The 26,732-nt window shown below is 33.6% G+C and overlaps 1 protein-coding gene and 1 pseudogene across 2 annotated transcripts in view; both read left to right on the top strand.

Moving 5' to 3' along the window:
* The window catches only part of LOC149218602 (glycine-rich RNA-binding protein RZ1A-like), a 270,714-nt pseudogene that overhangs the window by 229,103 nt on the left and 14,879 nt on the right, over positions 1 to 26,732 (top strand). The gene's annotated exons all lie outside the window — the stretch shown is intronic.
* LOC149218603 (brassinosteroid-responsive RING protein 1-like) lies at positions 11,135 to 11,650 on the top strand. Its single transcript, XM_089386592.1, has one exon. It carries the CDS (start codon positions 11,135 to 11,137, stop codon positions 11,648 to 11,650), a length of 516 nt encoding a protein of 171 aa, XP_089242718.1.

Genomic DNA, 26,732 nt, shown 5'->3' with positions numbered 1-26,732 from the left:
AGTACAAATATTCATTCTCTAATAGTCACGTTAACACTATACATCTAATAATCATTAATGTGATTGATAAATGCCTAGCGGCATATATCAACCAGATTAACTAATGTGGTTGTATATGTGCTTCATATATGCCTATCAGCGAATGTGGTTGTGCTAGTAAATACCTATAAGTACATAATACATGTTTATATCAGTAGTATTATCATTGAAATTGCGAAATTGCATTCACGATACTGTAAGAAAAAATACAACATTTTAATGGATGAGGAAGATACTGTTGTAACATAAATGGTTTTGATAAGTTAGATATTTATAAAAGAGGGTATAAAAAAATAAAAAATAAAAAATAGAATAAAAGAATGAAAATATAAAAAAATAATTGAAAAAAATAATGAAAAGAACCCCATGAAAAGAAAAACAAGTGTACAAGTGAGTAAGCTCAAATGCCACTAGAAATAATTCATATTTGAATCATATAGTATAATCATGATCAAACATAATTAAATTTATGTTTTTAGATTAGGAAATAATTCGACCAAACTGCCTAATCTTGATTGAAATTAGTAGATATGATAGATTAGAGAAAAAGTGACCAAAGAATTTAAACTTGGTCAATTATATTATATGTACTAGAATAGGGTTAGAAGTAACCTTAGGAAATAAAAATAGGGTCTACTAGATCAAATGCACCCTTAGGATATATTAATAATGCTTTAGATAGATTAATCTTGGTTAAATAATGAACTAATCATGTCATTTAAACATGATTAGCAATTTGTAATGACCATTAAGAATTGGATTTTATTATAAGATTGGGAGATGACAATATGTTTTGTCGGCTTGTGATATCACAAAGGCACCTTTCAACGGCCATGATTTTCCTCGTCCGGATCAACGACGAGGGAAAAACTTCGCACCCTCTCATCCCATTTCTCATTAACGATAAGGGCGGGGGTCCGAAAAGCGGTATTGTTTGTCCTGGGCCCCATTCAATGTGGCATTTCCTCATGACTTCGCATCCCCTCGCTAAAAATCACGTACCACTACTACCCCCCCCCGGAAATCTTCATATCTCTCCTCCGCTCCCACCAACGATCACCACGTCACCTCCCATATTTATCTATGACTAATTACTCTGCGCCACTTGTCATTCCTCCATTTTCTCATCACCTATTTCTGTTTCCATCTACCCGTTGTACATTTATCTGTTGTAAATTTCCTGTTGGCCATTAATTCATCTAAATCTCGTTCTGTAATGGTTCTAACAGTACGGTAATTGAAGAAGTCTTATAAAATCCACCTCGTCTCATCTCGTGCAGCTCTCCTAGTTGCGTTGTTATTATTTTGATTGCAGGTACTAATTTTAGATCTCACAACCTCTACTATTACCAGAACTTGTCAATCCTAGCAAATTCAGATCCCACTACCATTGATAGATATTCATCGCTTATCCAGCAAGAAGATAAATTTCCAATAACTTTACATAAACAAGATGATCAAGGCATCAACCAATCAGTGATACAATGGACTTCACTAGTTAGGAAAAACTCAGTAGAGTTTAAATTTGCAGACTTCATAGATAGTTATGTTCATACAGTTGTAGGGCTTCTTAGCAGTAAGAGTGAGCCAAGGATCATTTCAGAGATTAAAATGGTTTTGCACCTGAGTGAGCAGACAAAAGCTGGAGACTAGTATCTATACCAGAATTATACAAAGATAAGGATATATGGATGTGAGTTGGCTCCCTACAAGCTACCTAAATATGTTCCAATGAGGATTTTCTATCTGGATTATATAAGCAAGATGATCAATATGGATGAAATCCATTTTGTCTCAAGTAAAAGAAAACCACAATTTAAGATCAAAAACCAAGTGGGACCATTCGTATGTAATACTAGAATAATAGGTAATGAGGCAGACTCTATCCTCAAGCAATTAATTTTTCAGCCTAGTTTCACCTGGTCATATGATCCATTCATCATAATTTCTACTTTAAGGGTGGAACTCAAAACCACACCTTATAATCATACCCCCAGACTAGAGATCGATAAGTTCATGAATCGAGACCAATGGGAGGAAAATACACTACAAGAAGTAGAAGAGAAGCCTTTATCTACAACCACCCTCCACACACCAATACCTCAAGATAAATAGGGAAAAAGTCAAAGGGAAGAACTTTCATCTTCAACATGTACAGAACTAACTGCCCAAGAATTCATCATTCAATAGAAAAAACATAAGACACATCTCAAATATGTCACCATTCAAAATGAGGAAGAATAAGAAACTATTATTATGATTGGTTCACAGGTTCCCACAGGGTTAGAGGATCTCTTCCCTGATAGCCCATCCTCCTCGGCCTCACAGAATCGTTCAGAAAAATCACAATCAACAGAATTGGTGAACATGATGATCCCAACATATTCAGTGCGTTTTTGGAAATTAAGTAGAAAAATGAAACACTCAAAGTTAGCACCTATGCTCAGTTTTGGAGGAAGGCTTCTACCTCCCAGCATAGGTTGTTAATAACATTTGATAGTGATAAAGGAAAGATGAAAATGGAATTCTTACAATCTCAAGTACCATCTCTAAAAACCCCTTCAGACTATAAGAAGACTATATTCTCATTTGATGGAAAGCAAATACATCCAATTGATAAAATGGATATGCATAGACAATCTATAGAAATGATTTTCTCCACCATGACAAACATTGCTTTGGCACTTTCAAAGTTAAGGACATCTCTCACCAATGTCCAGACACAATTAAAATTGGAGAAAATTTCTTCATTAGCAAAGGATACTAAAATCAAAACATTGGAAGATTTGGTGATTAAGCTTAGTTATGATCTGAGTGATGTCAAAGTAGTAGAGGAGATCCTTAAGAAAAAGAATGCAGAGATACCAGCACTTAGGAAACAGTTGAAGCTACCTTCTAGAGAAGATCTAGAAACAAAACAGATAGAAGAAAGTAAGCAGCATAAAGAAGACATGCTCAAATTGATCATTGAGTAAAATTTATAGATAAAGGAAATGGAGGAACCGATGGAGAAGCTACTTAAAGAAAAATCAGAGGCTTCACAATTGACTATAGCTCTAGTAACAAGCATACCAATTACAGTTTCAAGGACAACAAAGGATTTGACATCAGTAGCAGATGATTTGAACAAATTTATGTTGGACCCATCTCTTCAGAGACAAGAAAATGATAAGCTCCAATAAAACCTAGAGAATCTAGAAGCACAGAAGATAGAAAAAGATACCCTCTTGGTGGAAGAGATGCAAATATCTCACCAACTTGCCAAGATGATTGACCAATTAGAAAATCAGTCATTGATGGCTCACACCTTGGCCCAAGCCAAGGAAAGTACTTGGCTAGATATAAATCATGCCATAAGTGATATTTTTTCATCCACTTAGATTATTTTTGAACAAGAAGAGTTAATTGACAGGTGAAAAACAACCATTGAATAAGTCAGAATAGCATTGGGACAAAAACCAACTGAGGCTACATCCATGATCAAAGTGTTGAACTCAAAGACTAGATCAGAGTTAGAGCAAATCCCGACTGCAGATAGGACAAAGACCATCCTACAAATCAAGAAGGTATTGCAGAAAAGGAATTTAATGACTCGGTTGAAGACTAAGTGTCAAACTTTGGAAAATGATGTCTAGAAATTTCATACTAAATTTAATTTGTTGCATCAAAGAGGATTTCCACGATTAGTAGCACCCAATGACAAATTAATCAACTTGGAATATTACTGTAAGAAACTTTACAGTATTTCAACTGATAAATCCAAGTTTGTAGGTATCAAATGACATGTCACAGGTAAAGCTTTCATAGACACTTTGGAGTTTGATTTAACTATCAAACATGAAATCAAACACATTTTCATCAACAAGCCAACTTTTGAGAAATATACTGAAGTAGATGAATTTTTATAGAAAGCTAATAAATATTTCTATACCCAATGATGAAAGTTGGGATTAGTTGTGCGATACTATCGAGTAATTTTTTTTTATCTCCAACAGAGAGACAACAAGACAACACATTTTGGGGCCAAATCATCAACAATTTCCTCGAAGATAGTGCCAACAACCTCGACATTTTAAGCATTCCTACATTTTTGTACTACTTTTGTAAATCAATTAGATATTTATAGAATCCAAATATTTTTGTATAAATAAGAAACAATTTGATGTGTTAGGGGTTGAACCCTTGGATGAGATTTCTAAAGGAGAATTGTATCAAATTGAAATTGCGCCATACTAATGAAAGAATTCTATATTTTCTTCAAACAGTTTGTCTCTTTGTGAGTTTTTCTTATGTTTTCACTTCATTTTGTTGTTCTACATGTATTTCAGGTTTTATGAAAAAAAACTCGGTAAGAGAAAATTGAATTAGTTTATCTTAAATCCCCTCTAAAGTTATAATCTATTTTAGAGATTGCTTTATTGGATTGTTTGTCTTTATAACCTCCTCTACATTTATAAATTGTCAATCATATTCATAAGATTAAATATATTTTGTTGGGTTGTAAACATTGTTTACTTGCATTCGTTCTTATGATTAAATAAAAATTCCATTTGAATATTTAGGAGATCATAACCTCTTACATTTCTACCTTTTCACACACTTTTAAATCAAATTATTGTTCAAAGGTAAAGAATCATCCCTTTCTAAATTTTTAGTATTAATAAGGTTTAAGTACCCGCGTTAGTTTGCTCATAACATTGTTCATACAAAAACACTTTTAAAACAACAAAACATTTTAGATACTCTGGCATAATTACTTAACCTCGAATTATCTCAGGGGACAACAGATACAAATGCATATTTTGTATAAGTATTGATTTATACATATTTATCATTTGTCTTTAAATAGGATTGCAGGAATGCATTAAGGTAACCTTTCAGTAAAAGAGAAAGATTCAAGATCCAGAGCATTGAAAACTAAACAAATGTAGGTATGAGGAATTTAGTTGTGAGTGATGCTTGTGTCATATCACCTCTGATCTATTTCTATCTCATACAACACACCTCTCAAGGATATGCCTTTACGCAAAATGACATTGAAGCTGGAAGGATACATTCACAGTCGATTTCCATCGGTCCCTACCACTGTCGATTTTCGTTGGCCCTAACTGGCACCAGAGATCTGAGTTCTAAGTTATTTGAAATGGACCGCCACAAACCGAAGCCTAAAATTTATGCTTCATCTTGCATACATGCTTGCATATGAGTTATACAATGTTTGCTTTTAGAAGATAGGTATGAAGAGTTCTGTTGCATTTAGTATGAAGAGTTATGCAGCATTTAGAAGGCAAGTATGAAGAGTTTTGCCCAAGAAGGTGGTGCTTGCCCAAAGTTCTGCCCATGAAGGCGGTGCTTGCCCAACCATTCACAAGTAGCAGATGATCAGCCACCTAGTGAGTCAGGTTGCCACATTTAAATTCAGTATACATCCACTTGTCCCACTCGCTCATCATTGAACAACTTTATAATATAACCAGTATACATGAAACATTTAATTTTCGTGAAAAGTTAACGAATTAATGTTAACATTATTTCATTGGAGAGAAACTTGAAGTAAATACATGCCCTTATTATAAGATACTTGCAAAGCTTGCCTTAGAAAGAGGCCAAATAAAATGGTAAATTTAAAGGCATCTTCAGTCACATAAAATAACATTTTCAAATTTTGACTTCAAATAAGATAGTGAATTTAAAACTATCTTCAAACTTTATCTAAAACAATCACATAAAATAACATTTTCAAAATTTGACTTCAGAATTTAGTTAAAATATGAAATCACTATAATATAACCTTTTGTTCAATTTTAATAGAAAAAGTATCAAACAGTCCCTCCCAAGCCATTTGAACGGCGAGTAATAAAGTAAAATTTCTTATTTATTAGATTGAAGTAAATCTTCTTATTTCCAACCTGGTCATAAATTTCATATTGAAGCTTTATTATCGTCGAGTTGAATAGAAATGGCGTATATCAAAATATTTACCCCAACAATATTAAAATTAATAATTTTAAAGCCAATTTATAGGCCCATATATATTAAAAGCCATCCTACGTCTTAGTAAATAATCACAAAAATTTGTAACTTTAATGTCCCCTTCATAAATACTTATTTACATGTCGATCACTATTAAAAACATGATATATTTAATGGATGAGAAAAATTATCTCCCAAAGTTAATGAGATTAATTTTACTTCAAATAAACAGATATATGAAATTAATTACTTTTCTATATAAAAGTATGACATTAATTACTTTTCTATATAAAAGTATTATTTTTCTATGAAAAGAAATTTAAATATTATTTATGTGTGAAAATTTTGAAAGTATTTTATTTGTAAAATTGAAATAAATTTAAAATTAAAAAATAAATATAATATAATTAAATGAAGATAAGATAATTTGAAAAATAAAAAAATAGATAAATATTTTTTCAAATTTTTTTAAATTTATATATATGAGTTATTGATGATGATGATGATGATGATTAACATCCGCTGAGACCAAATAATGATCTATCGGACCTAAAAAGACAAATTATTTATTTTGATTTAAGAATTTATTCCTATGCTCAAAAAGCTTGGAGAGAAGCCTCCCGAGTTCACTATAATTTTGGCATTGTAAAAGGCTAGGAAGGTCAGTATTGTAACAAAGGTTGTGAAATTGAGATCTAATGTGGTTGTATGCAGGGCACTCTAAGAGGAAGTGGTTTTCATCCTCGATGCTCCTATTCTCACAAATATGGCAGATCCTTTCCATCCATGGCGTTTTAGGAACTGCCCAACGGCCAGTTTCACTATGGAGCTCATGAGAATTCGTTCTAATCTTTGCTATATTAATTTTCTTCTTTGAGCTAGTTAAAATAGAGAGATACTTTTGATCTTCAAGGGTGGGGTTGATGACCTTCTTATAATAACTTAATTTTCTTTTAGACGCTAAATCTTTCTCACACCACAATTTTTCTTTGAACTTAGAAGTAACAATATCTTTAATGTTATTTATGTTTTGCAAAGCATCATTCTCATTGATCTCCCAATAGTTTAACCAGGCCCTTGTGTCCTTATGCCATCCTCGGTTAAGCCTTAGGTGGTTTTGGCTGGAATTTAAAGCTAGCTTAGGAAGTCTATGATTGTCTATGTTATTGAGCTTGTGCTTGTACAACAGAAACCTGAGCATAGCAAGGCTCTCAATAGGAGAAAGACTTGCTTCTATAAGGAGAATAGGATAGGGTGTATTACTTTTAATTTTCAGGTTATAAGTTATAAAACGCTTCTGGATTTGCTCAATCTTTCTCCATGATTCTCTGGAGATGCTGCAGCCCCAAACTTCACAGCCATATAAGATAACAGGAGTGACTAAAGTTTCAAAGAGGAACTTCTTTTTATCCCACATTACGAGGTTTGTTGTTTTACAATTATTTTCAAGACCAAAATAAGCTTTCCATCCCCCATTGATCCTTTTCTCAATGCTATGGTTCCAGTTGAGCTTGTGATGGATATCAATTCCTAGGTACTTGTAAGAATATACTTCCTCCAAGTTATTATTGTCATACATAAAATTAGCGCAAGTGTCCTTCTTGGATTTGATAATCATAACTTTTGTTTTGTCAGTGTTAACAGTCATACCCATGGTAGAGCAGAAATCCTTAAGAAGCTTGAGTTGCTTATCAAGATCAGAAGGGCACCTTGCCAAAAGAACAATATCGTCAGCATAGAGAAGAAGGATAACGACTATCCCAGCTAAGATTGTGCCACCACATCCTGCTTCTTCTAAATAACCTTCGAGCTTATCGATGTAAATGCCAAATAGGGTAGGGGAGAGGGGGCAGCCTTGTTTAACTCCGATGTTACACTTAATATCTTTTGACCACCCCTCATTGTTCTTTAGCTTGGCAATTACATTCTCGTATAGCCTTATAGCAGCAGCTCTCAATTCAAGAGGAACCTTTAGCTCTTCTAACCTATTCCAAAGGTTGTATCTAGGAACCGTATCGAAAGCCTTTCTAAAGTCTACAAAGCAGCAAAATAAATTGGATTTATCATTACGACATTCCTCCGCAATGATCCTAAGCGTAACAAGGTGGTCTGTTGTTGAGTGATGCCTTCTGAAACCTGCTTGGCCTTTAGCCCGCTTACCTTCACTTTCAAGCCATATGCTTAACTTTTTTTCCAGAATACTACCATACAACTTGGCTAAGAGAGGGCTGATCATAATTGTCCGATAATTAGAGGGGTTATTTGTATCTCCACTTTTAAAAATAGGGATAATGAGGCTCTCAGTCCAAGGTTTAGGGAACCCTTGCTTAATAGCTTGATTGAAAAGCTTGTGGATGTGGGGGATGAGGACAGGGCCTCCAATTTTTAAGATTTCTGCCTGGTAACCTTCAATGTCCTTAGCTTTCCCATTCGCGAGGCGATTAACCCCAAACTTAATGTCTTCTAAAGAGAAGACTTCTTTCGTTGTGAGCAGGGTTTCCAAATTATCCATGACATTAGGAGATTCATAAAGCTTTTTAAGATAAGAATTCCAATCGTGAAGAGCAATTTTATTATTATCCTTAGTCTTCCTAGTCAAAATCTGCCTCCAAAATTTCTTAGGAGCTACCTTAGAGAGGTGTAAGAGATTCTCCTGTCTTTGACGAATGTACTGCCTCTTTTTCCTTTTAATTAGGGCTTTGTATATTCTTATCTTGTCCATTTTAAGAGAATCATCAACAACTTCCTTAATTGCTCTCCTCGCATTTTTACAATCTTTGTCATATTGTGTAGCCGTATTATTAATTTATGATTTTTTAATTAAATTTATTATATATATATATATTATAAAATGATGGTACTGTATTTTTTTTTAAATAAAAAAATATTTTTAAATTTATGGGAAATAAAAAGAATAAATATTTTCTTAAAATTTTAATTAAATTTAAAAAACACAATAAAATAATACAATTCAATACAGTTTTCAAACTTTAACCTTAAATAAAATAATACAATTCAATACAATTTTGACACTTTAACGTCAAAATAAATGATAGTGTCGTAACCAGGCAAGGACTAATATGACTAAAAACTTAAAAAAAACATTGCTCATCTCTTATGTTTTAGGTAACCCACGCACCCTATATCCGCGCTCTAACGGGATCCAGATAGGATAAAGATGGGATAAGGAGAAGGTCATGGTTGGAGTTCGCAATTACTTTTATATATAATTTTAATAAATTTGTATAAATTTATTTTAAATATGAGTTAAAAAGATTTAATTTTTTCATTTCTAAATAATTGATATTTTTTAAATTTTTTAAATTTTTGTTCTAGTAAATATAAATAAAATTCTACTGCAATTTGTTTTGACGATAAATCACATTGATTGGTTCTAAATGTATTGACAAATAACTAATAAATAATTTATTACACATTATATTAAATTATAAAATAAACCTCTAAACTCACTGAAACAAAACTTAAGAACGGTGTAAAAGTTGGTCCTGGGACTTTTTTTCTCGTGATTTCGAGGCGGAAGTATTATGTGATGTGCAAATGGATGTTAGGTGCGTGCAAGTAATTAAATTGAGTGATATCCCGGAAACCACGCGTAATGTACGTTCTTTAAGAGATTAAAAAAAAGAAGCTACTCCAAAATGAATATAAAAGAATTGTTTAATTTCAATTTAGAATGATTTTTAACGCTAAATTATTGAGACTGTCAGCTAATTCTCCCCACTTGCACGTTCACGTGTTTAATTGAGTAATGTCCAAAGCAACTACTGTAATCTGCTTAGATTTAGATTTTAGTTTTTTTTAGTGTTAAGCATGATTTTTATAAATTTAATTTCATGAGTTTAAATTTAGCATGATTTTCCTAAGTGTGCAAGGAACCAAATATTTGTCACTTGGTAAATGTAGAGATCTTCAAAAAAATTTCTACGTTCTTATTTTTATATATATGATATGATTTTTATAAATTTATTTTACAAGTTTAAATTTAGTATGATTTTCATAAGTTGGGTATGGAACCAGATATTTATGACTCATGTGATCTCATTAACATGTCCACAAATACACTCCCCCATTGTAATCATCTTATTATGAGATTAAGATATCCAGAAACGCTCATAAGAGGCTTATATCCTTCCTCATATACGGTCTCTATTTCATTGAATTTGAACCTAATACACTCCCCCATTGTAATCATCTTATTATGAGATTAAGACATCCAGAAACGCTCATAAGAGGCTTATATCCTTCCACATATACGGTGTCTATTTCATTGAATTTGAACCTGTATCTTTTGAAGAGAAAATACACATTATTAACCATTAACTCTTTTCAAAATAATATAAACTCTTTTCAAAATAATATAACTTTATATAGATAATCTTTGGCAAAATCACATAACCAATCTTTTGTCGACGCGTTTCGAACCAACCAGTGTGGTTCATCGTCAGGACAAGTTTGTCCTGACGATGAACCACACTGGTTGGTTCGAAACGCGTCGACAAAAGATTGGTTATGTGATTTTGCCAAAGATTATCTATACAATGTTATGGATCACAGAAGTCTAAATTCCTTAATATAACTTTAATTAAAGCTTTTTCCGGCTATATTGGCTCAGATGTGCTTACCACGTCGAAACCACCCCTTTTCTTGACAATAAATTTTTAAAGTCTTTCTTTCCCTGTTTGCCTCGCAGGATACGCTGTCCCGGATATCCGTTGCAGTTGGGGAGTGGGGCCACGGTCTCTTCATCAGCTCTTCTCCACGTTCAAGTCTCCACTCAAACGCATCATATCTCAGCTGGATTTGCTTCAATTCCAAGAATCTTCTCGGAACTTTCGTTAAGGGTCTCTTCATCATCGCTTCTCCACCTTCAAGTCTCCACTCAAACCCATCATATATGACCTGGATTTGCTTCAATTCCAAGAATCTTCTCGGAACTTCGTTAACGTTCAAGCCCTTCACACTTGACCTGCTTTACATATTAGATCATATCGTCGTTAGAAAGGCTTCAGGGAAAGGCATCGGAGTCTGAAACACTAAGGTGTTTCTATTGGATTTCCTCCGAGCATTTGAAGTGGTGGATTTTCTTCAAGCTTTCTAGGTCATGGGATTTCCTGGAGGTTTCTACGGTCTGGCTATCCCGACACTGTTGTTTCACCTCGCATTCACGTTATTTTATATAAAGGCTGCGATGAATTGGGCTCTTCATTTTGTTGGGGTAGCCGACTCTCGAGAACTTGACGGCTCTTCGTGGCCAGATTTCGCTGATATCAACCCCTCTTCCGTTCGACCTTCAATCTCTGCCGATACGATTAGAAAGAACTTGCCGATTGTAACATTCGGGAAGTTTGGGGAGAGATTCTGTGAGTCGTTAGGTGATGACATTAAATGTGCCGTGTGCTTGAACTCCTTCGAGGAACAGGAGCACATCAGAGAATTGTGCAATTGCCATCATGTATTTCACAGGAATTGTCTGGATAAGTGGCTTGATCATTGTCAGACAACATGCCCTCTCTGCAGATCGTCTCTTATGCCGGAGAGGATACTCGATAGGGATGTGAGTAAATCCTGGATAGTCGATAGGATCACTTATATCTTCGCTGAAGATATTGGATATTAATAACAAAGATATTAATGTCAGAGATATTAATAACAAATATTTTTCAAGGTAAATGCCGAAGTGCGATGATGTATTCGTATGGCAGTTGTCTATAGAGAGATTTTTTGGAAGTTTTTTTGGTGGGTTTTTCGGTCAAAATCCGGCAGCAATTTATTGGAATCGCAAGTTTGAAAACTAGTTTCTGCACAATCAAAGCTTCCCAGGGGTTTTTCAGAGTGCTAAATCCAAATATGTAGTTAAAAAACCATTTTAACTACAACAAATCAAAATTTAACTTCAATTTCTTCCGCCGGATTCCGTCACCAGAATCTCCAAAAAGTCGCATTATAAACAACTCCATTTGTAAAGATGGTTAAAATTTTTAGTTGTCTAGTCCATAATTCGATTTGATAGCCATACAAGACCCTGAGGCGATCTTGGCTTCCACAGAGGAATCGGGTGGGAAAACGCTTAGGCAAAAGCATTTTTTTTTTCAAATTAGTCCACTAATATAAATTTAATGGCTTGTAAATACGGATAGAATCAACGAATAGCAATAAGCAACAAAATATTTGCTTAATTGGTAATTAAGGAAAGAATTAATTGAGAAAAGTTCGATTATCTAAACAAATGGCCAAAGTTTAGGATGTTCCGTTCAATCCGTTTTTTATTCATTATTACCTTTAAAAATATATTGCATAACATTGTTTTATATATGTAAACATGTGAGACTGCCCACCTACATATATTTTCAAGGCCATAAATAATTTCAATAACATTCACCTTTACATAGTTGCATGAATGGTAGAAAATATTCCCATTTTTTGATATGGTTGCTTTACAGAATTAAGTTCAATATTTAAAAAAGTGCCAATGCTATAACTTAATTGATATGCGTTTCAAATTTTTTCCCAATCTTAATACAAATAATTTGTCACAAAATTGCCTATGGCGTTTTGGATTGATGGTGAATGGGTGCACTATTAAGGTATTCTTTGCTATAGGTCACTGCTTCAAATACCTTTAGGTCCTTACCAAACCAAAAAAAAAAATTGTCAAAAAATCAATTATAAATCTCGTATGGTTTTAAAACCCTTTACTCAATCATAGAAAAAGCCCTGCCACTTACCTTCAAATTAAATTTTTAAGTTAGTAAATCTAGATTGGGTCAATTTTAATGTTGAATAAAAGAAATATTAGCTCATCAGAGGATAATTTATTTCACGATGAGAATGGAAAGGATGACACATCTCCTACTAAAACCCTTTACTCAATCATAGCAAAAGCCCTGCCACTTACCTTCAAATTAAATATTTTTTTTAAGTTAGTAAATCTAGATTGGGTCAATTTTAATGTCGAATAAAAGAAAGATTGGCTCATCAGAGGATAATTTATTTCATGATGAGAATGGAAAGGATGACACATCTCCTACTAAATTAGTGACTATGATAGAACTACAATGGTTCTTTATACATATAAACTTCATGATGAGAATGGAAATAATGATACATTTCCTTCATTTTGAGGAATGCAAGAATAAAATGTTTTGATGATACAATTTTTCATGAGATCTTAATTCTTCATCGTTTAAATTGCACTTAAGTATGAATAAATGGAATTAACTCTTTGAAAATCTACTTGAACGCCTATATTATGTAATTACGTCGCTTAAATTTGCAATTCCAACAAACTTTACTAAATTTTAAACAAAATTCACTGAAATAACGTAAAAAGTGTCAAAATGTAAATGTAAAATTGTTACTCTCCATTAACTATTTTCAAGTATGGAATTTTTCTTTTTCATTTTCAATATATATATATATATATATATATATATATATATAGATAGATAGTTGACCTGACCCATTGGGGATTTGAACCTTGATTCTCATGGTTTACATAATACTTCATGGTTTAAATATTGAGATAACTTGTGGATGTCATTGAGATATTTTAATCGATAGCCATAATAAAATATTTTATTCTCTCTCTCTCTCTCTCTATATATATAAAGTTGATATTGAAATATTATATTAGTTAAGATGATTATTTAATTTTTTTATTTAATGTTTATGTTCCTCCTCTTGCAAATAAAGGCATGCCATATGCTCACTTCCTTGATGAGTACCTCTTTTCAATACCATCATACACTTCTTAATTTATTGAGATACAAAATTTTCTTACTGCTACCCCCTTTGTCCTATAGGGAAAAATGCATGATCATCTATAACAAAGGTAGTGAAAAGGGTTTCGTGGGGGGTGTGTTATTTATCGATGGATTTTCTATCGATGAAGCCTTTATAGGTGGATCGGATGGAAAAGGTAGTGGAGGGCAGTTACCATCAACACCCATCGATTGTAGCAATGACAGGATTTCCATAATGGAGATAAGATGGATCCCAAAGGTTGAGGCAATGTGACAACTCTGCCCGACAACTCATAGAGGAATAATGGATGATGGTGAATGATATCTCCATAGCATAGTGGAAAAATGTGAAAATGGAACCACCTGCATGCATATTTATAATATTTAAGTTAGTTAACCAAAACACAATAATGAAGTAAACATTGAAAAATAAAATAGTTTGAAACATGACGTTAAAGGGGATGATATGTTCATCCCATGTGGGTATGGATTCATTCCTGGTGTCATCAAAATATGTAAAATCGTTAAATAAAAGCTATAGCTATACCCAAACTAAAAGAATCTATAATATAATCTAAAAACTTATGAAATGTTTTACAAGGAGGGATTATTTTAATTCACTATACCTAAGTGTGTGGTACACCAAAAAAAAAAAAAAACAAATTCTGTTGTAGTATAAGTGGCAGGAGCTAACTTTGATGCATCAACCAAAGTGGGGGAGTACTCCTAGAGCATAGCAATTATAAACAACAAATAATTAGATATATATAGAACAAATAGAGAAACACACACACACAAATATATATAATGAAAAAAGCAAAGATGATCATGATAATAACATTCACCTTAAAACAATGTTATCTATTAGCATCTATGAGGGCATAGGAAGTATGTCCACAATTGGTACATCTATGAGACTCGCATGAGCTTCCATGTGGTCTCTCCTAATTTAACAATGTTGTAGAATCTGACAGTCCAACCCCTCTATTGATATCAATTGTTGGTGAATCCTAGCAAAACGATGTTAAAAAGGTGTCATTCTACACTAGGGTGCAAGCCAAGGTAGTTATTTCCATCATAGTTTCAATAATGCTATACACTATTGAACAATGGTAGTCAGGGGATATTAGACCATCATCTAGGTGGATGAGGGCTTAATGCTAGGTTGCAAAAAATATTTTTTAAATATTATGGAGGCCCACGACCAATCCCCTAGAATTATCCCATCTCGAAGTAGCTAACATGGATTTCATAGTCCAAACTCTACCCATAATATCCTCAAGAAATATATATATATATATACCTCAACATTATTACAAGGGTCTTTATAAAAAACCATGAACCCCCATCCATCCAATAATCTTGAAATGACTAGTAGGTGCACTAATCCATACAAATCCATTCTTTGTTGACTAGAAAAGGATGATTGTTTATTGGTCGGTGAAAAATGACAACAAAACTTGTTTGGTAATGTTAAGGTCTTTAATATGGTTTTTATATTCTATAGTATTCACACATCATATCTACGTAATTGAAAATATTAGTTAATAATCCTTTGGCATTAGAGACGGGGAATACAATTTAATTTAGAGAACTTACAAGAGGCAATAATGAGGACTTTCTAGTGTTTTGGAGATCCTGTGTGAATGTCCTCAAAGTAGCGAGGATGCATCAAATTTTGCATTGATATTTCTTTGTTCTTTGTTGAGTTTTGGTTGTTCTAAGTTGTGGTTTGGTGATGGCGAGGTTGGGTTCTCACTAGGCATCATGGAAACCAGGTCTCCTACAATTTAATATTGTGTTTATGTTTAGGGTATCATTTTATTTTTATTACGTCAATTTTAAACCAAATTTGAATCAAAAATAAGAAAAACAAAAAGAATCAAAGAAATTCCATTTGAAGTCTTACCTAGAATCCAAAGAATATCTAATTCATTGACTTGGCACATAATGTAGAGCAAGGATGAAAACATTGGCTCAAGAATAACTAAACATGTGTTGTAGTTCGATATTGTACAAAAAAATGGGGTGCATGTGTATGAAAATGAGTTGTACTAGGTATGGATGCATATTGCTAAGAAGGGATGTGTTTTTATAGAAACACGCACACATTTATAGGAATGTGTGCATGCTTTTGAGCCATGTTGATGTAACACCCTAGTTATTGTCATAATTGGTGGTTTAGGGCTTCTTAACTATTAATGCCTATGAACACGTGCATGCTCATAGGAACGAATATGTGTTCCTGTAAGCATGCATTTATGATGCCCCATTTCCAGTTTTAGGTCCAACCTTAGCAAGCGAGTGCCCTTCATTATTTATATTGTTAATATAAAGTGTATATGTAGTAATTCTCCAAAACATATATGTACCTTTCCACATTTTCCTATAAACTTTATCTTAATAATTGTGCATGTCCCTTGAGTGCAAATTTGTTTATTGTTACGTCAACATATATGAGAACCTTGGAGCCTTTACTTTTTTCTTAATAGAATTTTATCTTTGGTATAAGTAGTGTTCACCACTTTCATCTCAAGAATCGTATTCTCTTAAACTTATATATGTGGTTCTTTCGGTTTTTCATAAGTTTTATCAAAATTACATATATCCATTCTTGCTTAATTCTGTTTTATTATTCAATGTTTTGGATCTTTTTTAAGCTTATTTTCTTGTAGAATTTGTCTAAAATCCAATAAGGATTATTGGAATTGTAAGTTTGATCTATGTAATATGCAAAATCTAGGTGGCCTCTAGATATGTTGAATCCATTAATGCATTCAAAAATGAATTTCAAATAATGAAAAATCACATATTTTCTCTTACCTTTTCATTTGTTAATAAATATAACTCTCCACCTTAAATAACATATATCCAATTTCCTACTTTTAGTAACTTTATATTTATAATTATAGATATTTTTCCTAAATTTTATCATCATTAGTTTATATATTTATAAATTAAAAATATATTTTATCCCCACTTTTAACCATACTAATTACCAATATTTTTAATATTCTACTTTCTTTCATTTTCATATTTGTATGCCTCCTTTTCTTTCATTTTTTATCAGACATTTTCTATGTATGCATGCATAGATACCACCATTTCTTACCTCTACTCTTAAAAATAAAAGTTTAGAAAAGCAATTTAAAAATCGAGTTGTTTTTAGTGCGACTTTTTCGAAGCTTTTCAAGGGGATTTTTCCGGTCTAATTTCTCTAAAATATGACAAGAATTCATTGAAATCACAAGTTTGATGGGTAACCCCTGCACAATAAAAGTGCCCTAGGAGTTTTTCAGGGTGTTGAATCCAGATATACAATAAAAAGACTAGTTTAAATAATACAAATCAATATTTCACCACAAATTTTTCCGTTGGATTCCAACACCTGAAACTCCAAAAAATCACACTAAAAACAATTTTTTTAAAAATTAACAATAATTAAAAAAACTAATTATTTCATGAACATTAGTATTTTCTATCTTTTTCTATCTTTCTTTCTTTCAATAAAAATAAGCAGGTTATACTAGGAATTGAACCCTATATCTGCACTGTGACTCTATCAAACTAATATGAGAAAGCCACAGTTGGCCATTGCAATTACTTTTTTCTATAGTTTTTAACAAATACCAACATAACGTTGCTTTTTGGATATTTTTCCGCACTCTTCAAGGGCAAAGTATTATGTCATGCAGAAATCGATGTTATGAGCGTGAAAATAATTGAATTGAGGTATATCCTAGCAACCGAGCGTAATAGGACCAAGTTCCAACCGACAATCTTTAAAAGATTTTTCTAAACTAATCCAACATTATTATAAAAAATTGGTTTAATTTCAATTTCTAATTTTCAACACCAAACTATTATGAGTGTGCCCCAAGTAATTCTCCTCGCTTTCACATTCACGTGTTGAATTGAGTAATATCCAAGAAAATACGGTGTTGTGCTCTGTTGGAAAGGCAGAGGAGACAAAGCATACATAATTCACACATAAAACATGAGCTGTTGCTCTTCTATTGATCACACAAAACATGATGCTTACAATGAACCCGACGAAGGGTATTTATCCTTTTCCAACCAACTACTTGCCTAAAATATCTTGACATGCAACCACACACTCAAAGTCATCTATCGCTTAATTCGACTTGACTCAATACTCAAAAACTCAACCACTCAATCACTCAGTTAACTAACTCTCTATGTTTAGTGAACTCCTCATGCAGGAGTAATTATCTTATTTTAACACTCTCCCTTAATTATGACCACTAAACTTAAACATGACTCATGACAACTCAAACATGCCTGCTGGTCTATGTCTCAGCTAGGCTTACAACACCCAAGTTTCTTCTATGAAACTCAAACACATCTTGTGCTAATGACTTACTAAATATATCAACCAATTGATCACTAAATTACAAGGCTTCAAGTTTACATCTCCATTGCTCACGAGTTCTCTAGTAAAGTGATATCTAGTATCAATATGCTTTCTCTTTGGATGAAACACACTATTCTTGGATAGTGCAATCGTTGGGGTGTTGTCACAATATATTGTTGTTGATCCTTGTTATTTCTTCTTGAGTCCATCAAATACTCTTCTTAACCACACTACTTGACATGTTGTTGATGTTGCTGCTACATATTCTTCTTCTGCTGACGAAAGTATATCAGATTCAAAATCTCTACCTTTGCAAATTGGTATCAAAGCGAGGTTTGAGAGAGAGACATTCTACGGATGCTTCGTGCATATGTGAGTGATAAGATAGTCAGAAGTTTCTTAGTCGTTGTAGTCAAGCTCGTTTGGTTTGTAGACAACATAGATAGAGTTTCTTGAAGGTTGAAACCCATTCATTTTGAAGAATTAGTTGGAGCTGCCATGAACACCCATCGTCAGGGAAATTGAGTAATCAACAAGCAAGCCACCGTTTAGGAGAGAAGTTAGTGTTTTCCTCAACTCAATACAGAGTCAACGTGTTTGAAAGTCAAAAGGCATAGTCACATAAGCTTTAAAAATCATGTGATATTTTCTAAAGTCATAAAAAGTGAAGTGGGTACCATTTTAAATATACTCTCACGTGGTTTTATCATATGATTTTTTGAAAGAGTGATTATAAAGAGATTTTTATATATAATATCTTTTTATATAAAAGTTTTGTTATATTACAAAATAATAAAGGGTTTTATTTTATAAAGGAAATTTTTGAAGAGAAGAGTTTTTTTTTTTTGAAAAAAAGCTTTGCAAAGCTTATTAAAGGAGAAAATTTAAGGTTTTTTAAACCAATTTTTTTTTATAGAGAAAGATGGCTTTCTCAAATTTTCAGCCCCAATTCCCACCGTTTACATGGAAAGATTATGATGTGTGGGCCATTAAGATGATGACCACATTGTAGGCACATGATGTTTGGGATTATGTCCAGTTTGGGTTTTCAGGACCTAAGAATGAAGAAAAAGAACAAGCTCTCAGTAATACAGAGAGGGAACAATGGAAGTAAGACAAGAACAAGAATGCACAAGCGTTGCAACATATCTAGTAGGGAGTGGATCGAGCAGTGTTCCCGAATATTATGATCACGTCCTCAGCAAAAGTAGCATGGGATACTTCGGCGACAAACTATACAGGTATGACCAAAGTCAATATTTTTAAGTTGCAGAATAATAGGAGAGATTTTGAAAGTCTGCAGATGAAGGATATAGAGGACATGGATTCTTTCATGAATCGGGTCATAACTATCATAAACCAGTTAAAGATTTATGGTCAAGACATTAAAGATCAACCAGTGGTTAAGAATATCCTCAGATCACTTCTCAACATAGAAGACACCAAGGATTTGACATCATTGATGGTTGGTGAGATGATGGGATCACTTTTGTTGCATAAGGCAAGGATAGATAGAAATAAGGGTTCCACTTTAGAGACCACTTTCAAAAGTCAGGTTTCTATTTCAAGAGACAGAGGTCGAGGCAGAAGTAGAACAAGAGGCAGAGGATGAAGTGGAAGATATGGTGGTCAGATAGACGGCTGAGAAGTGCATGAACATGAATGTGGAAGCTACTATAGAAGCTTCAAGAATACTTAGAGAGTCAACAAATCAAAGGTGAGATGTTATTATTTCAATAAATTTGGTCACCATGCTCATGATTGCAGGAAGAAGATAATTGATCAAGGGAACCAGAGAGCTAATGACACTACAAAGGGTAATAACTCCATGTTTCTAGCTTGTCATACCATGCATGGACCTTTTTCTAGTGTGTGGCTATTACACAGTGGTTGCAGTAACCACATGACAAGAAACAAGGATTTGTTTGCAAATTTTGATAAATCTGTGAAAACAGAGGTAAAGTTAGGGACTGAAAAGAACGCAGAAGTAGATGGCAAAGGAGTGGTCAACATTCGGACCAAGCAAGGGGAGCTGAAGACAATCTCAGAGGTATATTATGTTCTTAGTCTCAAACATAATTTGTTAAGTGTTGGTCAATTGACACAGAAAGGATACATAGGTATATTTCAAGGTCAAGAATGTGTTATATATGACAAGCCACCAGGCACGCAACTTATAGAAAAGTTATAGATGACGAGGAACAAACTGTTTCCTCTAATTATGAATTATAGTGGTCAGGTGGGTTCTTTTACAGTTGTATTTTCTTATGATTATTGGTTATGGCACTTTCGATTTGGACACTTGCACTTTTCTGGTTTAAGATTGTTGCAACAGAAACAGATGGTTAGAGGATTACCTCCCATCAAAGAACCATCTAGTACTTGTGAGTGTTACATCTTGGGAAAGCAACAACGTGAAAGTTTTCCAGAAAGAGTTGCATACAGAGCAAAGCAACCTCTTGATCTAGTACATACAGACTTGTGTGGACCTATAAGGACATAATTTATTGGTGGAAGATGTTACTTCCTCACTTTCATTGATAACTACAACAGAAAGACTTGGGTTTACTTCTTGAAGAAGAAGTCTGAAACTTTCTCAAAGTTTAAAGAATTCAAAGCCTTAGCAGAGAACCAAATTGATTGACAGATCTAGGTATCGAGGTTAGATCATGGTGGAGAATATGATTCAAAGGCATTCCATGATCACTGCAAACAACATGGGATCAGAAGACAATTTACAACTACGTACACATCGTAGCAGAATGGTGTAGCAGAGAGAATGAACAAGACAATTATGAACATGGTAAGAGGCATGTTGAAAGCCAGAAACCTGTCTAATGAGTATTGGGAAGAGGCAGTTGCATGTGTTATTGATGTGATCCACAGAACTCCTACAAAGAGTGTTATGAACAGAGTACCAGAACAAGCATGGTCAGGTATGTCTTGCAGCGTATCTCATTTCAGAGTATTTTGATGTGTAGCTTATGCACATGTGCCTAAGGAGCGAAGAGGCAATTGGATGATAAAAGTGAAAAATTCATATTCACTGGTTATAATGAGCAATCAAAAGCTTACAAATTGTATAAAATTGTCACAAAGAAGACCATAATTAGCAGAGATGTTGTGTTCAAAGAACAAGAGTCATGCAATGGAACTGTAGACAAAACAATTGATGCACAAGTGCCACTGATGGAAGAAGATGATGTAGGAGAAAAGGAGCAACAAGAATCACAAGTGAAGACACCAAATAGAGACACACCAACAAGGACTCCAAGATTTTTAGAGCAGCATGGATCATCAACCAGATCAATAGATCAAGATTCTCCCAGCAATCAATTAGGTCATGAATCAAGCAATGGTAAGAGAAAGATGATAAGTTTGAAAGATATTTATGATGATTTGGATGTTAATTCAAATTTTGTATTATTTTCATTCCAACCTCCTCGTTTGAAGAAGCAATCAGAGATAAAAATTGGGTGCAAGCCATGGATGAAGAAATTGAAGCTATTGAAAAGAATGATACATGGGATTTGATTGATTTACCAAAGGACAAAAATCTCATTGGTGTAAAGTGGGTGTACAAGACAAAGCTAAATGAGAAAGGTGAAATTAACAGATTCAAAGCTAGACTTGTAGAAAAAGGATTCTCGCAGCAACCAGGAATAGACTTTGGAGAAACATTTGCTCCGGTAGCCAGATTGGATACCGTAAAAGCGGTTCTAGACACAACATCTCAGAACAAGTGGAAAGTATATCAAATGGATGTAAAATCAACCTTCTTGAATGGAATTCTAGAAGAAAATGTTATTTATGAGCAACAACCTCCAGGTTATGAAGTTGAAGGTAATGAAGATAAATTTTACAGGTTGAAGAAAGTGTTATATGGACTGAAGCAAGCACCTAGAGCTTGGTATAAAAGAATCGACTTCTAAATGATTAAGAATGGATTATGCAGAAGCAACATCGAACCTACCTTTCTAAGGCTTACAATGACTCAATAATTTTACAATTTTGCATTTTTTCTTTGCTTCTAGATTCTATACCCTTGAAATTGCTTCATTCTATGTTGAAGTTTCTTGTTGTAGGCTTTATTCACTTGCTTGTGCTGCAATTTTTCTTTGACTTGTTTTCAACTTGTTCTGAAAAATAATTGGATCATGTCTTCTACACCTTCCTATTCAAATATTCATTCAACTATGGACTGCTGCCACAAAATTGCATCTTCAAACTTTCTTGTTTGCTCTTCATATTCATGACTTTATTTTTTCCATATTTCTTGATAGCAAAATCTTATCTCTTCTTAACTCCATTGCTGAAAAATGGTTTCAATGCATTCATATTTTTCTTTCATATCATTCTTTTGACTTTCATCATCATGTACTGTTGCTTTTTTCCTGTAATCTGCACACTCAAGATCATTATTCACCATTTCATTCAATTCTTTTATTCTAGTTGTTGCTTTAAGACACGCATGAATTTGTTCTATTGGTTTTTGAATCCATTCTTCAATGAGATTCAAATACGCATCAAAATTATTAATAACCTTGCTTTCAACTTTTGCTCCCATGCTACTTTGAACACCTGCATATTAAAAAACAATGTTAAAAAATTATTTAATATGACTCTCTTCAGTGAGAGCTTCCTTCTCTACATCTGCCTTCTTTTCAATTACATGGAGGTTGTCTTCCATTGTTATGTTGTTACTGTATATTCTCATAAATAACTCTTCAATAACTTTATCAGGTTCTTAATCATCAATTGCTGCTAAATGACATACTGCTTCATGTGCAATTCCAATTGCTTCATATCTTGCTGCTATAGTGGCAGCTTCAACCTTCAATTTTTTATCAAACATTTCCCTTACCATATTTTCACAATCAATTCCTGTTTCAAAAAATAAACCACACATATCATCAACATAATGTTCATCCACACTATGCTGGGATATTTGAGCATGCATGTGCTCATTGTCAATTTCATTCACAATTTCAATTTCACCAAATCCATCTGTTGTGGCTGGATTCACCAATTCACATCTCACTTTGCAATCATCATCCACATGTGTCTCATCACAGTGGGATTCACCATCATCTGCGTCATCCACATTACAGTGGAGTCCTTGAGCATTTATTTTTTCTCTCTATGTTTCACACACAGAGGCTTCCGATTCTCTCTCTATAATCTTTGTTGCATATTTTTCATTCATATGCATGCTTGCATAATGGGTTTCAATTTTATGGTCTTGAAAACCATCATCCACTTTTGAGTGGGATTCTCCGTGGATTCTCCAAGATGTGTTTTCCTCTCAGAGTCTTTCTCCTCTACTCTCATATTTGCGGCTGACTCAACAAATTGTGACACATCTTGTTGTTGCATGTCACTCTCCCTTGCACCAAATTCTTCTTCTAATATCTTCCATTCTTCCTTGGAAGTTGTAGCTTTTTCTACCTTGCACAAACACTGCTTATTCAATGCCTGTTTTATAAAATTTAATTCGAAAGCATCACATACTTCACCATATGGGTTATTAGACCCGTACTCAATTAACTCTTTAGCTCTAAGAAAAATTAACATCTTGATAACCCAATGATCAAAATATTTACCTGTAAACATAGGAGGTGGTAGCAGATCAAAGCTACACCAATCACCCTCAATTTCTTATTTTTCTTCTGCTGGACTTCTCAGTTCCTCGGATGCGGCTTGAACCTCTCTAACCATGGAAACAATCTCTACCTCTTCTTTTTTATTCCTTTTCTTAGTCTTATTCAGTCATGCCCTATGACCCATGACTGATGTCATTCCTTTTCTTATAGCTACTTTTCTTATTGCATAAGGCTATCTTCCATATCACCCCCGAAAGAAAATATGCACAATCTTCACTCAGAACATGGTCATGCTTGACAAAAACCAAATAATTTTGTAGAGACCAACTTTACAAAGAAATAAATTCTCCTTTGAAAAAAATCTCCCAAATCCACAAAACAATTATCACTTAATTCTTCTTTATAATAAACCACACACCTTTTTTTTTTAATACAAAAAAATCTTCATAAATACTGTAGCAAGTAAAACCCTTCGTGACTCTTTTTATAACCTTCAACTTAAAATTTATAAAGAAAATCTTTAATACTTTAAATATATGAAGAAAGTCATTTTTTCAAACATACAAAGAAAGATCATTTTGTTTTATGCACGTGTACCTTATTTAAAAAATAAAAAATAAAAAAATAAAAAATCCAATAAATAAGCTCATGTGACCTTAATTGATTTTTCTCATGCTCTTCACGGTTTTTCGAAAAGTGCATTCCGCTTTGAATTTCACTTACATTGTCTTTTCTGCTAACAGTAATGCAGAAATTGTACTCTAAATAACTTGCCACAAGAACTGCAGCTCTCCTGCTAAAAGTGGCTCAGCAAATCGAATTTTAAGACTGGCTATGTAAACAGAAGCTTTTTGCTCGAGGCTACGCTTGGAAAAATAAAAAAGAGTCACTACTTTGTACTCCTTCCTTCCACTAAAATATTAAATGGCTTATCACTCTACGACGGAGGAAATTGGCGGCTCTCTCCTCTTCCACACTCCGTTATTTAAGGATCCGGCGATGGTTGTTGACTTTAACTGCGGCTGTTTACGGATCTTCTAAACCATAATTTTTTTAAACTTCTTTTCAGTTTAACCTCGCTCCGATACCAATTTGTTGGAAAGGCAAAGGAGACAAAACATAAATTCACATAGAAAACACACGAGCTACTACTCTTCTATTGCTCACACAAAATTTCATTGGTTATAGTGAGCAATCAAAAGCTCACAAATTGTATAACCCTGTCACAAAGAAGACCATAATTAGTAGAGATGTTGTGTTCAAAGAACAAAAGTCATGGAATGGAACTGTAGACAAAACAGTTGATGCACCAGTGCCACTCATGGAAGAAGATGATGTAGCAGAAAAGGAGCTACAAGAATCATAGGCGAAGACAGCGAATAGAGACACACCAACAAGGATCAAATACTCTTCTTAACCACACTGCTTGACATGTTGCTAATGTTGCTGCTACATATTCTACTTCTCTTGATGAAAGTGTCACAATGGGCTGCTTCTTAGATGCCCATGAAGCCACACCTGAATCAAGATGGAACACATACCCAGAAGTGCTCTTGCTATTATCCAAACTAACTACAAAATCACTATCTATGTATCTAATAAAAGTGAAAAATGCATATTCATTGGTTATAGTGAGAAAGCAAAAGCTTACAAATTGTATAACCCTGTCACAAAGAAAACCATAATTAGTAGTGATGTTGTGTTAAAATAACAAGAGTCATGGAATGGAACTATAGACAAAACAATTGATGCACCAGTGCCACTGATTGAAGAAGATGGTGTAGCAGAAAAGGAGTAGCAAGAATCACAGGTAAAGACACCAAATAGAGACACGAATCAAATACTCTTCTTAACCACACTGCTTGACATGTTGCTAAAGTTGCTACTACATATTCTGCTTCTACATGTTGCTAAAGTTGCTTCTTAGATGCCCATGAAATAACACCTGAACCAAGATGGAACACATAACCAGAATTGCTCAGATTCCTATCATACAAACTATATGCAAAATCACTATTTATGTGTCCAATAAAATATTTATTTTTTGTGCTTGCATACATTATGCCACAATATTTAGTTCATGCTATGTATCTTAGAATTCCTTTTCCTGCACTCCAATGTGTGTCTTTTGGTCTCCATAAATTTGGAAATCAAACTCACTCCTTGCATGATATCTAGTCTTGTGGCTGTGAGATACATGAGACTGCCAATCAATCTTTTGAATATAGTTGTATTGACATCTGATCCTTCATTATCCTTGCTTAACTTTGTACCTGTTGCAACTGGTGTAGGGATAGGTTTGCAATTTTCTATCCTGAATCTTTTCAACAAATCTTTGGAATATTTATTTTGACAAATAAAAATTCCTTTTTTTTAGATTTCTCAACTTCTATGCGAAGAAAATATTTCATGAGACCAAGATTTGTCATCTCAAATTCTTTCATCATATTTTCTTTAAATTAATCTATCTCAAAATCACCTGTAATAATCATGTCATCAACATATAAGAAAACAATCAAAATCTGTCCATGCTCATTTACCTTTGTGTATAAGGTAGGCTCAATGTTTCTTCTGCAAAATCCATTCTTAATCATGTAGTTGTCGATTCTGCTATACCAAGCTCTAGGCGCTTGCTTCAGTCCATAGAACACTTTCTTCAACCTATAAACTTTCTATTCATTACTCTCAACTTGATATCTTGGAGGCTGCTGCACATAAATATCTTCTTCTAGAATTCAATTTAAGAAGTCTGATTTCACATCCATCTAATATACTTTCCACTTGTTCTGAGCTACTGTGGCTAGAACTACTCTTACAATATCCAATCTGGCTATCAGAGCAAACATTTCTCCAAAATTTATTCCCGGTAGCTGCGAGAATCCTTTTGCTACAATTCTAGCTTTACATCTGTCAATATCACCTTTCTCATTCAAATTTGTCTTGCACACCCACTTTACACCAATGAGATTTTTGTCCTTT

The sequence above is a fragment of the Pinus tabuliformis genome, chromosome Q (assembly GCF_031772625.1).
Source record: "Pinus tabuliformis cultivar Carrire ecotype Pingquan chromosome Q, CPIR1, whole genome shotgun sequence".
NCBI lineage: Eukaryota > Viridiplantae > Streptophyta > Pinopsida > Pinales > Pinaceae > Pinus > Pinus tabuliformis.
The sequence above is the reverse complement of the archived record's forward strand: the minus strand, read 5'-3'. Positions and strand labels throughout refer to the sequence as shown.

What these genes read in the sequence shown, in the direction of transcription:
- LOC149218603 (XM_089386592.1), top strand. Translation starts at nt 11,135, where the DNA reads ATGGGATTTCCTGGAGGTTTCTACGGTCTGGCTATCCCGACACTGTTG.